Below are 12,363 nucleotides of genomic sequence, written 5' to 3' on the forward strand. Positions count from 1 at the left end.
TGTGTCTCTTTGTAGTAATGTTTTGTCTTTGTAATTGTTTTGTCTCTTTGTAGTAATTTTGTGTCTTTGTAATTGTTTTATGTCTCTTTGTAGTTGTTTTTTGTGTCTTTGTAGTCATTTTGTAGTTGCTTTGTGTCTGTTTTTAGTTTTGTCGTGTCTCCCAAACTCTTCTTTCCTAATAATAATAATAATAATAATAAATAAAATAAGAAAACATATTCTAATGTGCATTATTCTTTTTTTATCTGAAGATCATTTGTTATGTATATTTATATTATATATATTGTTATATATTTATTATATATATTTGACACATGTTAAAGGAAATGTAAATCATGGGGGCAGAAATGTTGCTGCATAACAGGAATGACCCAGAATTAATATAGGCTACTCTCTCTCTCTCTCTCTCTGACACACACACACACGCACACGCACTCACACACCCTCCATCCTGAGGGTCTGTGTGTGTGTGTGTGTGTGTGTGTGTGTGTGTGTGTGTGTGTGTGTGTGTGGTGGAGCACTCCTCCTCCTCATTCATAAGCCTCCTCCTCGCCTCCATCAGCTCACAGTCTGTCGGGAACTCTTACCGGCACCACCGGGACTCTACCGGTTCACTTGATACAGATAACAGGACTTCTCTCCAGTCATGACTCGGGTTTCTCCTCCCGTCTTAGTGTTGCTGCTATGTGCGGTGAGTAACCTACCTGTGGAGTTTCCTACTGTGTTTTAGAAACTCTCTTGTTTAGTTAACTCTATATGTGGTTTAGATAGGTCTCGACTCTACTTCACTGTTGTTATAAACCTTTAGCCTAGTTATCTGCCTGGAGCCAGAGGACTCTGTAAGTTTCAACAACTGACAAAGAATCCGCGTTCAGAAACAAGTACTTCCAGTACGGTCACCTGTCCACACCACTGCTCCTCTTCTTCTGAAACACATTTACATCTCAGGCTAATTATCTTGTCTATGTTGACAAATACCTGGCTGCCATGGCAACAGACAGGTGTGTTGAGTTTCACAAGTTAAAGACATCACTTCACTTCTCATTCAACATCATCTGAGAGCTTGTTTACATGGGTTAGTGTACTTCTAATCATCAGCCTTAATAAAACAAAGCCTAGTAACCAGAAATCCATCTGTGGTCAGTGTGTTTAGGGATGAATCATAAAAAACTAAAAACTATGATTACGAATCAGAACTAATCAGAAGTATTATGCGATGGGGCGCCTGGGTTAGCTCAGTTGGTAGAGCGGGCGTCCATGTATTAAGGCCGCGGCGGCCCGGGTTCGAATCCGGCCTGTGGCCCTTTCCGCATCCACTCTCTCTCTCTCTCCCCCCTTTCAAGACTCTATCCACTGTCCTGTCAATAAAAAATGGAAAAATGCCCCAAAAAAAAAAAAAAAAAAAAAAAAAAGTATTATTCAGTTCAGATACCACACTAGGTTATCATGTTGTTGCTTGATCCTTTTTGTACCCAGATCTATAAAAAACGATTTATACGTGTAAAAAGTTACATACAGTACCTTTAAGTGATATGCAGCTGATTTTACCTACATACACATATGGATTCATCTGTTAAGTGAGGGTTCCCTGTGAAGTCATTACATCTATTGTGTTGCAGGCTGTTGTTGTGGTGATTATTAAGTCTGGAGACAATCTGGTAAGAAAAAGAAGAGTAATGTGTTTCGGTTCAAAGAAAATGCAGGAAAACGTGGACTACACTAAACTGGAGTCTATTGTCAAGGTGAGTCACTGATTAATTATACCCACTAACTGTGGAACAATCAGACAAAGAGGGGACTATCTGACCACAGACATGCATGGATCTGCAGGGCTCATGTGCTTTTCTGGTGCAAATGTCTTGAAGCTTTTTTTCTTCTTCTGCTTTGTGTTTCAGATTCGGTTAGATTTTGAACCTGACTCAAATATTGACTACTCTCTGGAAGGTATTGGTGCAAGTGAATATCCCTTCCACGTGTTTGTAGTAGACCGTAAAAGTGGATTAATTAGGGTGACCAAAATACTCGACAGGGAGGAAATCGATACGTACAATGTGAGTGACACATGACAGTTTCTGTTCTATTTATTGTACTTTTTGACTGTGATGTCACTTTTCCCTTCATAAGCTGCAGTAATTGGTGCTTTTCGTGTCACATATTGAGATATTTGGTAGCTACTTGCTACGCATTAACGTCACAGGCTATTTATGTTTGCAAGTGTACGTGCTAAAACAAGATGATAAAGACAACAACATTTAAGAAATGCTTCTGTTTCAGCTGTCTGGTGTTGCTAAGTACACTGATGGCAGAGAGGCAGAGACAAAGATTGACATACGAATCAAGGTCGTCGATGAGAACGACAACGCACCAGTGTTTGGAGTCATAAAGCCCGGGGAGGTGAAGGAGCTCAGTGCTGCAGGTTAGTGTTTCCTCTTTTGTGGACAAATCACACGAATTCCCACCCTGATATGTGACGGCAAAGTAATCCCACTGGACCTCATATCAATAAAACAAAAGGATTGTGGTTTTGTATCTGCAACATTATATATTTTGTTACCTCTTTCTACTAAGCTTTCTACTAAGCTGCTTAACAGCTGCTTACTGTAAAATATACTGTAGTTCCTGAGAGGCTCCAAGAGGGGTTGGTTGTAGATGCTACAACTAATTCAGGGAGTGCATCTTTATGCAGCTAAATACTAAACTAAAACTAAACTGCTTGTAAAGGTTCATAATGTGTGTAAAGAGCTTTATAAACAGCTTGAACTGCTATTACAAAGGTACACAGCAACTAGCAGCTCTGGTTAACATTTTGACATCATTTGGGTTTTTAACCCTGGAAGTCATCATTAAGTATCAACATTAAAGAGGACATATTGTGCTTTTGTTCTTTTTCCTCTTTCCTTTAGTGTGTTACATCATTTTTTGTGCGTGTAAAAGTTCTGCAAAGTAACAAAGCCCAAAGTCCAGGCCAAAGGGAGCTACTCTCCCCCACAGAAACACTGCTCCTGAACTGCCTGAAATGCTTTGTTTGAAGTCCCGCCTTTTCTTCTGTAACGTGGTGATGTCATCAAGTAACACTTTCGCATGACAGCTAGTTTGGCACGCCCTCGAAGCTAGTTAGAGCTGAGCTGGAGCAGAGTCTGAAGAGTTTGGTTCCGTTGACCAATCACAACAGTGGGCCAGCTGACCAATCAGAGCAGACTGGGCCTTTTGAGCTCAAACAGAGCGTTTCTGATAGAGGGTGAAAAAAAAAATAAATAGATAGATAAATAGATAGATAGATAGATAGATAGATAGATAGATAGATAGATAGATAGATAGATAGATCGATAGTAACTTTATTGATCCCGAGGGGAATTCAAGAGGAGCTGCAGACCATTCGGGAGAAGTAAAATAAAGTGTTTTTGAATATTAAAGCATGTAAACATATTCTAGCAGAAACCCAAAATACAAGTATGCACCTGGAAATAAGCATATGTCCTCTTTAATGAACTCAGTTTGTCTGTTCCACATCAACATTTATTGCTCTCAGTTTGCTATCATCAGAGCACACCAGACTGAAGACAGTAGAATTTACCGACATTAAATTTAATGACTGTTTCATTTAATGCTGTTTTTACAGGAACTTCAGTTATGAAAATAACTGCAACTGATGCTGATGAACCAGGGAATGTGAACTCTCAGATCGCCTATTCCATCATAGATCAGGACCCACCTGGTGACATGTTCACCATTCGCAATGATGGGTCCATCTACGTCAAAAATTCTGCCCTGGACAGAGAGGTACAGTATGAACTGCATCGAAATGGCCAGTGCCAATTCCAGAGAACTGAAATTCTGCACTCCATCAGCTGATCAATGTCAATTGCCAATCCAATCACCAATCACATTCATTCAAGAATGACATGTTGGTAACAACGGGGTGGAGTCCATGCCTTATGTCAATTTACTTCTTTCCATTCTCACCCTCATGACTTTTATTATTGCTAATTCTACCAACACAACACAGTGACCTATACATAGTTAATATTGGACAACATTTCCATCCATCCTCTTCCTCTTATCGCGGAGGCAGCAGGCTTAGCAGGGTATTCCAGACGTCCCTTTCCCCAGCAATGTTTTCCAGCTCTTCCTGGGGGACCCCGTGGCGTTCCCAGGCCAGACCAGATGTATAATCTCTCCTGTTCTGGCTCTACCCCGGGGCCTCTTACCAGTTGGACGTACCCAGAAAACCTCTAAAGGGAGGAGTCCAAGAGGATCCTGATCAGATGTTGAACCACCTCAGCTGGCTCCTCTTGATGCGAAGGAGCAGCGGCTCTACTCCGAGCTCCTTCCGGATGTCTGGGCTTCTCACCCTATCTTTAAAGCTGAAGTTATACTTTCTGGGTCCGCTAGGGTCCCCGTGATGTAAATTTTATCATCAGAGGACTTACACATAAGCTCTGTGTGGACGTCTGCGTACCGCCAATATGTTGTGACGTAATAGTCATGCGGACAAGTCCGGACAAGTCCACGCGGTACTGTGGTGATCTACTGCACATGTGTGGAACACGTCCTCCAAGTGTACAATATAAACAGAACTACTATGCGTCTGTGGTGTCTGCAGCTGTCCGTGTACGCGTCCGTTTGGGAGTATAATGGTACGTGTCCACAGGGGTGTTTTTGGACTCAACGGATCGCTTCGCCTCCCAGCATTGGACGCTTGATGGGCTGCCACTAGACACTCGCCACCTGATTGGACGAACACCTTCCCTCGTGGGCTGCTGCTCCCAGCTTTTAAACCGGAACCAACACGGCGGCTTGTTTGGAAACCTTTTTCTGATATATTACGAAAATAGTTCGCCGAAATGTGTTTCTGAAAACGTTTTATGAGAAATAATCCTGCAGTTGATGAATCTGTCTTTATTTTAGACTGACAACAGTTAGTTTAAAAGTTTGGAGGGAGTTACACCTGTAATGTGCATGCCTCACATGTTTTCTATAGTGCTTAAAAGGACTGAACAATCTGTAGCTTCATCATTTGCCATCCTATTAGATTATTTGGGGAATTTGACTGAAACATACAGCAAAGTCCTGAGTCCCTGCTCTAACTCTTCCCATTCTAATTTCAGAAAGCAGATAAGTACACTCTGACAGTGAAAGGTCAAGACTTAAACGGCAGACCAGAGGGAATGAGTGGAACCGGCACAGTCACCATTAATGTACGAGATGTGAATGACAACCTTCCCACCCTGGAAAAAGAGCAGGTAAATTTCTTTCTCACACTCTTCTGTATTGACATGTGGTACTGTAGAATAAATGGTTTCCATGAGGGGTTGAACGGTCTCCGTGTTTTCTTTTAAGAAAATTTTTTTTTTAAATGTTGACATGCTTATGTCACGGTTCAAAGATTAAAGTCAAAGAAATGTTAATCAACAAATGAACAGAAATGAACCCTGTTACTTTGATCTCATACTGGGTTGTACTTGCAGTATGAGGGCAGCATTGAGGAGAACACACAGAATGTGGAGGTGATGAGGATCAAAGCAGAGGACCTGGACCTGAAGGACACAGAAAACTGGAAAGCTGTGTTTGAAATTGTCAAAGGCAACGAGGCTGGGTACTTCAGCATCCATACAGACCCCAAGACCAACGAGGGCGTCCTAATGCTCGACAAGGTACTGCACTTTCACTTTGGATGAATCATATGGGTTAGTATCTCAGTCTTTTGTGAGATAAATGTGGTAAGTGGTATATTTTGTGGAAATGCATTGTATAGGCCTGTTAGACAGGGGCATTCTGGGATTTTACATACTTGCAGGGGTGCAGTCTTAAGATGGCAAGTCACAGGGTCGACACCAACCCAAGGCCCCCTTCTGAAGTCTCATTTGGGCTCATTTGTAATCTAAAAATAACACAGTACATTTTGTTGATGATGTGAAGAACCAGTGAAAATGGCTCATCAATGGCACACAGCCTTATCATTATGGATGGACATAAAACACGTCTGCATTTCAGTCCTCATTTTACTGAATTGTCTGAGCCTGTATTGACAAATACACACAAACAGCAAAACTTTGTGCTTGTGTCATTTCACAGGCTGTGGACTATGAGGATATGAAGAACCTTGACCTAGGACTAGCTGTGAGGAACGTGGCTCCACCATATGATGGATCTGCGATAAATGCTGGAGTTGGTATAGGTTTCGGAGGGGGGGCAGGTGGAGCAGGTGGAGCAGGTGGAGCAGGTGGAGCAGGTGGGGAAGGTGGGGCAGGGCGAGCAGGGGGGGCAGGGGGACCAGGCGGACCAACTGGATGTGGGTCTGGATCATCAACAACATGGCTAGGTGGGACCACATATAAAACATATCCACTTAAAATCAATGTGAAGAACCAGCCGGAGGGGCCAAGTTTTGACCCCAAAGTCAAAGCTATTCCCATCTCAGAAGGAAGCAGCTACACCACTAAGGATGTTATTGCCCAATACCAGGCAACAGATGAAGACACTGGGAAACCAGCTGAGAATGTCAGGTCAGTGCTATACATGAAAGCCTCTGCAGTTAAAACTTCAATGTCAACTTAAAGTGGAAGTGAATTGGTCATCATGTTCAGCTGGTTTACTAAATAGATTTCCACTCTAATGAACAATTATATAACAAACATGACAGATATCAGCATTTAAAAGAAAAAAGAAGACCCGTCTCATCTTTCGTGGCAAGAGCGCAGCCATGTTGCAGTACTGTAGTCTGTGACATCACCAGTTTGGTTGGCTCGGCTGAGTTACACAGATACAACGGTAGAGACAGTAAAAGACGGAGACTGAGGAGACACGGAACAGAAGAAAACAAAAGAGGAGACACTATTGTATTGTTCCTGGATGAGATGAGTCTCACAATGTAGAAACCAAACAGTTCATTTCATAAACTGTCGCTGAAACGGAGATCAGTAACGTTACTGTCTGCAGCGCTGGCTAGTGGGAGTAAAGGCACTCTGCAGCTGGCTGTCTCTCCATCTCCCGTCCTCTCCCCTCTCTGATCACCAGTCTCTGTTTCTCCATCTCCCGTCCTCTCCCCTCTCTGATCACCAGTCTCTGTCTCCCCATCTCCTGCGGAGAGAGGACGGGAGATGGGGAGACAGTCAGCTGGCCTGTCGGAGGACTCTTTCAGTGCCACTAGCCAGCGCTGGAGTAACGTTACTGATCTCCGTTTCAGGTTCAGTTTATGAAACGGACTGTTTTGTCCTTGGTTTTAACATTGTAAAACTATAAAACTCATCTTTACATCCAGGAACAATACAATAGTGTCCCCTCTTTTGTCTTCTTCTGTCCTGTGTCTCCTCAGTCTCTGTCTTTTACTGTCTCTACTGATGTATCTGTGTAACTCAGCCGAGCCAACCAACCTGGTGATGTCACAGACTACAGTACTGCTACATGGCGGCGCTCTTGCCACGAAAGATGAAACAAGGCTTCTTCTTTTCTTTTAAATGCTGCCATTTGTCATGTTTGTTACACAATTGTTCATTATAGTGGAAATCTATTTAGTAAAGCAGCTTAACTTGGTTGAATGCTTCACTTCCACTTTAATTGTCTACACTCCATGGTAATAACTGACGCAGCTTGTTTCTGCTTTAGGTATGCCAAGAACTCCGACCCTGACAACTGGCTGATCATCGACCCAAAGACAGCTGAGATCAGACTGAACAAGATGCCTGATAGAGAATCCCCATTCCTGGTCAATGGGACATATTTAGCTGAAGTACTCTGCATTACAGAAGGTACACGTTTCCAACATGTTTCTACTCCAGCTTCAGATGTTTTACATGTAATACTAGTTAGTATTCTTAGTGAAATGTAGCTGCGGGACAGTATGAAACATCAAGCTTTTTGCTAATCATACAGCCTTGCCAATTGTGGAGCTGAAATGTAAAGTTTGCTCAGAGGATGGCTTTAGAGGAAATGCCGTTAAAGAAGAACACCACCTAAATGAAGGATTCCAATATGTTATCTCCATGGCCTAGGAAAGTTCAGTCAATATGTGTGAACCTGAGCTCGTCACCGTCTCAAACTGGTGATGTCATAGGGTATAAAGTGTGAAGCTGCTCTATAGACAATGAATGGACACACAGAATGGTTGTTTTCTTTTTCTTTATTTTATTGTAGTGTTGTCAGTTGTGAAAATGTTACCATAATATAGTCAGAACTTTCCCATTGGTGCTCTCAGAGTCATCTAGAACATCTCTCCCCATTCATCATCTATGGAGCAGTTTCAGACTTTATACCTTATGACATCACAAGTTTGAGATTTAGTACTCTAGTTTTTGGATTTAAGAAAGAGTTGTTCATGTTTACTAAAATTTTTGGACTGTCTTTGACCATAGGAATAACATGGATGAATTTTGAAAAATACGAACGTAGTTACCCTTTAAAATCACAAAATATTAGCCTTTCAGGAGCATAGATGACAAATGTCATGCCAACCTACCTATTAGATTATTAAATTTGTGCAGTGTTGACATTTCATCCATGAGTTTACCCAGCTGCATACCAGTAGGATTAGGATACAGCCTCTGCTACGTCAGTACATTGGCTCTTTCTGGTAAAGAAATATAGACTGTGCAATCAATCCAGCAGTCTAATTCGCACAAAGAAAAGCCACCCGTTGTCCCCCAGCAGGACGAGTGAAGCGAAGAATGGAAATACAAACAAACGAAAAGCTGAATGATGATCTGTTTTTTTCTGTTTTTTTCCAACACAGACATGCCCTCTAAAACAGCGACTGGCACAGTAGTCATCCAGTTGGAAGATTTTAATGACAACTGCCCCACCCTGACCAGTACCTTCCAGGCTATGTGTACCACCGCTGATAGTGTTATCGTGAACGCTAAAGATGATGATTACTACCCTAACGGGCCTCCGTTTCACTTTGCCGTCATCCCAGAGGGCACTCAGGGCAAATGGCACGTGGAGCATTTAAATGGTGAGGAGGAAACTGCCAAATATTCAAAAGTTGTGTAAATAGTATATAAGAGATATAAAAACATACAAATAGAAGTTAGAAATGGTTCTTGACCTGCCACACTATTCATAATTTTGTCCTGTTGCTTGCAGGCACTGCAGCTATCCTGAGGGCCCAAGGGCCCGTGTGGCCTGGTTCATATGAGGTGGAGTTTATGGTGACGGACCAGCAGGGACTGTTCTGTCCAGAACCACAGAAAGTGACGGTCCAAGTATGCACCTGTGAGGAAGGGGTGGTGTGTGGAAAACGAGGGGCCCAAGGTCAGAACGACAAAGGAGCATCGTTAGGACCTGGAGGCATCGGACTGCTATTCCTGGGCCTGCTGCTGTTACTACGTAAGTAGGATGTCATGCTCATTCTGATGAAGGGTTGTGTGTTCAAGACAATTCCCAGACAGGTTGAGTTTAGTTGAAAAGGCCCAAAATATGTGTGTGAATAGCCACATATATGTCGGCTGATAAAAGCCAATAATGCCTGCAGAGTTGCACAAGCCATGAACAGTATATGGCCTTGTAATTAATAGGGTATTGTTCTTAGCTGTAACCCCACGAGACAAAAACAGAAGTGTGACATAAAAGGACTTCCTGGGGCATTAATACCCTCTACACTGTCTTGACTGGAGATTTTGAGCCCCTGAAAACGTGGCTTCAAGTATGAAGTATTTATCCATAACATAGTAAAGTCTCTAACAGCCACAGTTTTGTTGAAGGTAAATTTAGGATCCCTTTACTTTTAGATTTGATCATGGGTCTGTCCAGCAGATAGCAGTAGACAAATCTGTGGCCAGACTGTGAGACAAGTGAAGCGAATAACAACATGCAACTTACACTAGTGTTGGTCATAAAGAACGACATGGTTGCCTTTCATAAAAGAAAACATAACCGCACTGTATTGTGCCAGGTCAACTGTACCTGCACCCTCTTTTCTGAAGGACCCCTGCAGTCCTGACACCACATTTTAGGAGTCATTAAGTTTGACTAAAACTTGTTGTTGTTGTTTTACAGTCTTTCTTCTGTTGCTGCTCTTCTGCCAATGTGGCGGGGCTGGTGGTCTGCCAGGGTGGTTTACTAAAATGCCTTTCGTGACCAAATCACACCTCATTAACTACCACACCGAGGGTCAGGGAGAGAACACGGTAAGACCAACATATTTACCCTTTAAACACACGACCTTCAGTGTTGACGACAGGTTTATTGGCATACATTCTGTCCACTTGCTATTGAGATGATATCTGATTCAAAGCTGCATTGAGTTATTTTTAATTCCAGACAGCAGAATAGCAGAATAACTGTTGACTCATTTGGACCATTGGCCTTTTATAGGCGGTGCCGTTGCTGAACATGCACCTTTTCGTGACACCTCTACATTCATTAAATTAAAACAGAGTTTGCATCATGAATGCCAATAAACTTGACTGCTCAGTCAACAAAAAAAGATAACCTTGGTGGTTTTCCTTTTTCTCTTTCAACAGAAGGTGCTCAGCGATAACGAGAACCTTGGCGTGAAGGACGGTCTTTTGGTTTATGACTACGAGGGCCAGGGCTCCCTCGCTGGGTCAGTGGGCTGCTGCAGCCTCCTGGAGTCTGACAACGACCTGCGGTTCCTCGATGACCTCGGGACGAAGTTCAAGACCAGACTGGACCTGCCCAAGGCATGGTTGTACAAGGGCGGACAATGATGTCCAGCGGACAAGCCCAGGGCCCGCACATGATGCTGGTGGAGAGGAACGGAATCCAGGGCGGCGGTGCCAACCTGGTCCACACTGGCAACCTCTCTGGCTCCCAGACCATGATGGTGGTGGAGGGCAGGGTCCCAGCAGGGTCAATGAAAGGGCTGAATGGAAGCCAGATTGGTGTCGTGCAGGGGGGCAATGAGAGATTGTCAGGACAAGAGAGGACCTTTCCAGTGATGCCAATCAGATTGTTCCTCTGGCCTGGTCCAGGTGGTGATGGGATGCTTGTGGGACTCAACTAATGCAAGACTGCTAATGGAGAGAGGGAAGGATCCCCATAATTCCTCTTTTAAATTTGTCAGTACAGTTTTCAACAAAGTTTACAATATATATCACCAGTCATTGCTCCACTTGTTACAGTACTATCTTTAACTCTGTTCAATTTTGAAAACACACTCTCTCTCTCTGTCTCTCTCTCTCTCTCTCTCTCTCTCTCTCTCTCTGGTACCTGATTGTTGTACACTGGCAATATTTGTTTATATTATGTTTATTTCTTGTTTATATCTTATATTGTATTGGTATTCTTACTTTATTCTGACATTTTGAACTATTCTATTGTTATTTTTGCTGCCTATTTGCACCAACAAAGCAAAGCAAATTCCTAGTGTATACCTGATACACCTGGCAATAGACAAGATTCTGATTCTGATTCTGATTCTTTAACTAGACATCACCAATCATTGCTCCACCTGTTACAGTACCATCTTTAACTCTGTTTAATTTTAAATACACAAACATACGTAAAATGGTAAATGATAAAAAAATATCAGCCACCCACCCAGTACCACCCACCACCCTCCCAGTACTACATCACCACCCTCCCAGTACCATAATTAACCAGTAATCATAAATACTTCTTCTTCACCGTCTGTGATAACTGGGCTCAACTGAAGGCCATGAGATGTGGCTGACAGGTCTGGAAGAAATCTAGGAAGTGGACCTTGAGTTATTAAGCTCAAAATGTGGCATATCTAACCAGTTGAAACTGTTTAAACAGTTGATCAATCTAAAACCAACTGTAAGGATGTAACCGAGTGTAATCACATCATTAAATACGACTAAAGCTACAGTATGTTGTGTTAACAGAAGTTATAATTGTTGACAAATATTTCAGTGAATAAATGCGCTTATATCTGCTGTTATGAACCATTTATTAAGTGTTCATATGCTGCTTATAAATGCTTCAGACAGTAAAGAGTTATGATGTCTAAGGGATTCTAGATGTTTCTGAAGAAAAACCACATGGCTGACTTCAGCATGCAGACATGCAGGGAGGGTCACTGAAGGCCATACTAGTTTCTCAGACTAGTTTCTCAGACTAGACATGTCAAAGCAGCTTACTCTGTCTGTCTGTTTTCTCTTTGTGTGTGTGAGTGATTGCTCATTCATTTCAATTTCCTGTAAAATCGTTTTTCACTGAATAGAATCTGCAGGCCACACCCACCATGTACAACACACAGTGGCACATTGTCTGTTAATGGTTACAGCGAGCTGCACACCTCAACTCTGCTGTTTCTTAGCTCTTTTCCTATATCATTTATTTGATCATCATACATTTATTTTGGGGCATTTGGGCTATCTTCAAGATAGTGTCGGTGTCGGTGTAAAAATCAGCTGTCAAAAACGCAACTCCCTTTCAGTT

General features: G+C 42.5%; 1 protein-coding gene across 1 annotated transcript in view; it reads left to right on the top strand.

Annotated features, from left to right (window-relative positions):
• The first annotated feature begins 597 nt into the window (after positions 1 to 597).
• The window catches only part of LOC141768529 (desmoglein-2.1-like), a 45,965-nt gene continuing 34,199 nt past the window's right edge, over positions 598 to 12,363 (top strand). Inside the window, exons 1-13 of the mRNA XM_074636911.1 lie at positions 598 to 691; positions 1,620 to 1,742; positions 1,896 to 2,051; positions 2,275 to 2,416; positions 3,620 to 3,780; positions 5,109 to 5,243; positions 5,469 to 5,654; positions 6,076 to 6,506; positions 7,606 to 7,748; positions 8,729 to 8,950; positions 9,082 to 9,324; positions 9,994 to 10,124; positions 10,461 to 11,435. Of these exons, the coding sequence (XP_074493012.1) occupies positions 647 to 691; positions 1,620 to 1,742; positions 1,896 to 2,051; positions 2,275 to 2,416; positions 3,620 to 3,780; positions 5,109 to 5,243; positions 5,469 to 5,654; positions 6,076 to 6,506; positions 7,606 to 7,748; positions 8,729 to 8,950; positions 9,082 to 9,324; positions 9,994 to 10,124; positions 10,461 to 10,667 (2,325 nt within the window). The 5' untranslated portion in view covers positions 598 to 646 and the 3' untranslated portion in view covers positions 10,668 to 11,435. The remainder of the gene's footprint in view (positions 692 to 1,619; positions 1,743 to 1,895; positions 2,052 to 2,274; positions 2,417 to 3,619; positions 3,781 to 5,108; positions 5,244 to 5,468; positions 5,655 to 6,075; positions 6,507 to 7,605; positions 7,749 to 8,728; positions 8,951 to 9,081; positions 9,325 to 9,993; positions 10,125 to 10,460; positions 11,436 to 12,363) is intronic.

This window comes from Sebastes fasciatus, chromosome 5 (genome assembly GCF_043250625.1).
Source record: "Sebastes fasciatus isolate fSebFas1 chromosome 5, fSebFas1.pri, whole genome shotgun sequence".
Classification (NCBI taxonomy): domain Eukaryota; kingdom Metazoa; phylum Chordata; class Actinopteri; order Perciformes; family Sebastidae; genus Sebastes; species Sebastes fasciatus.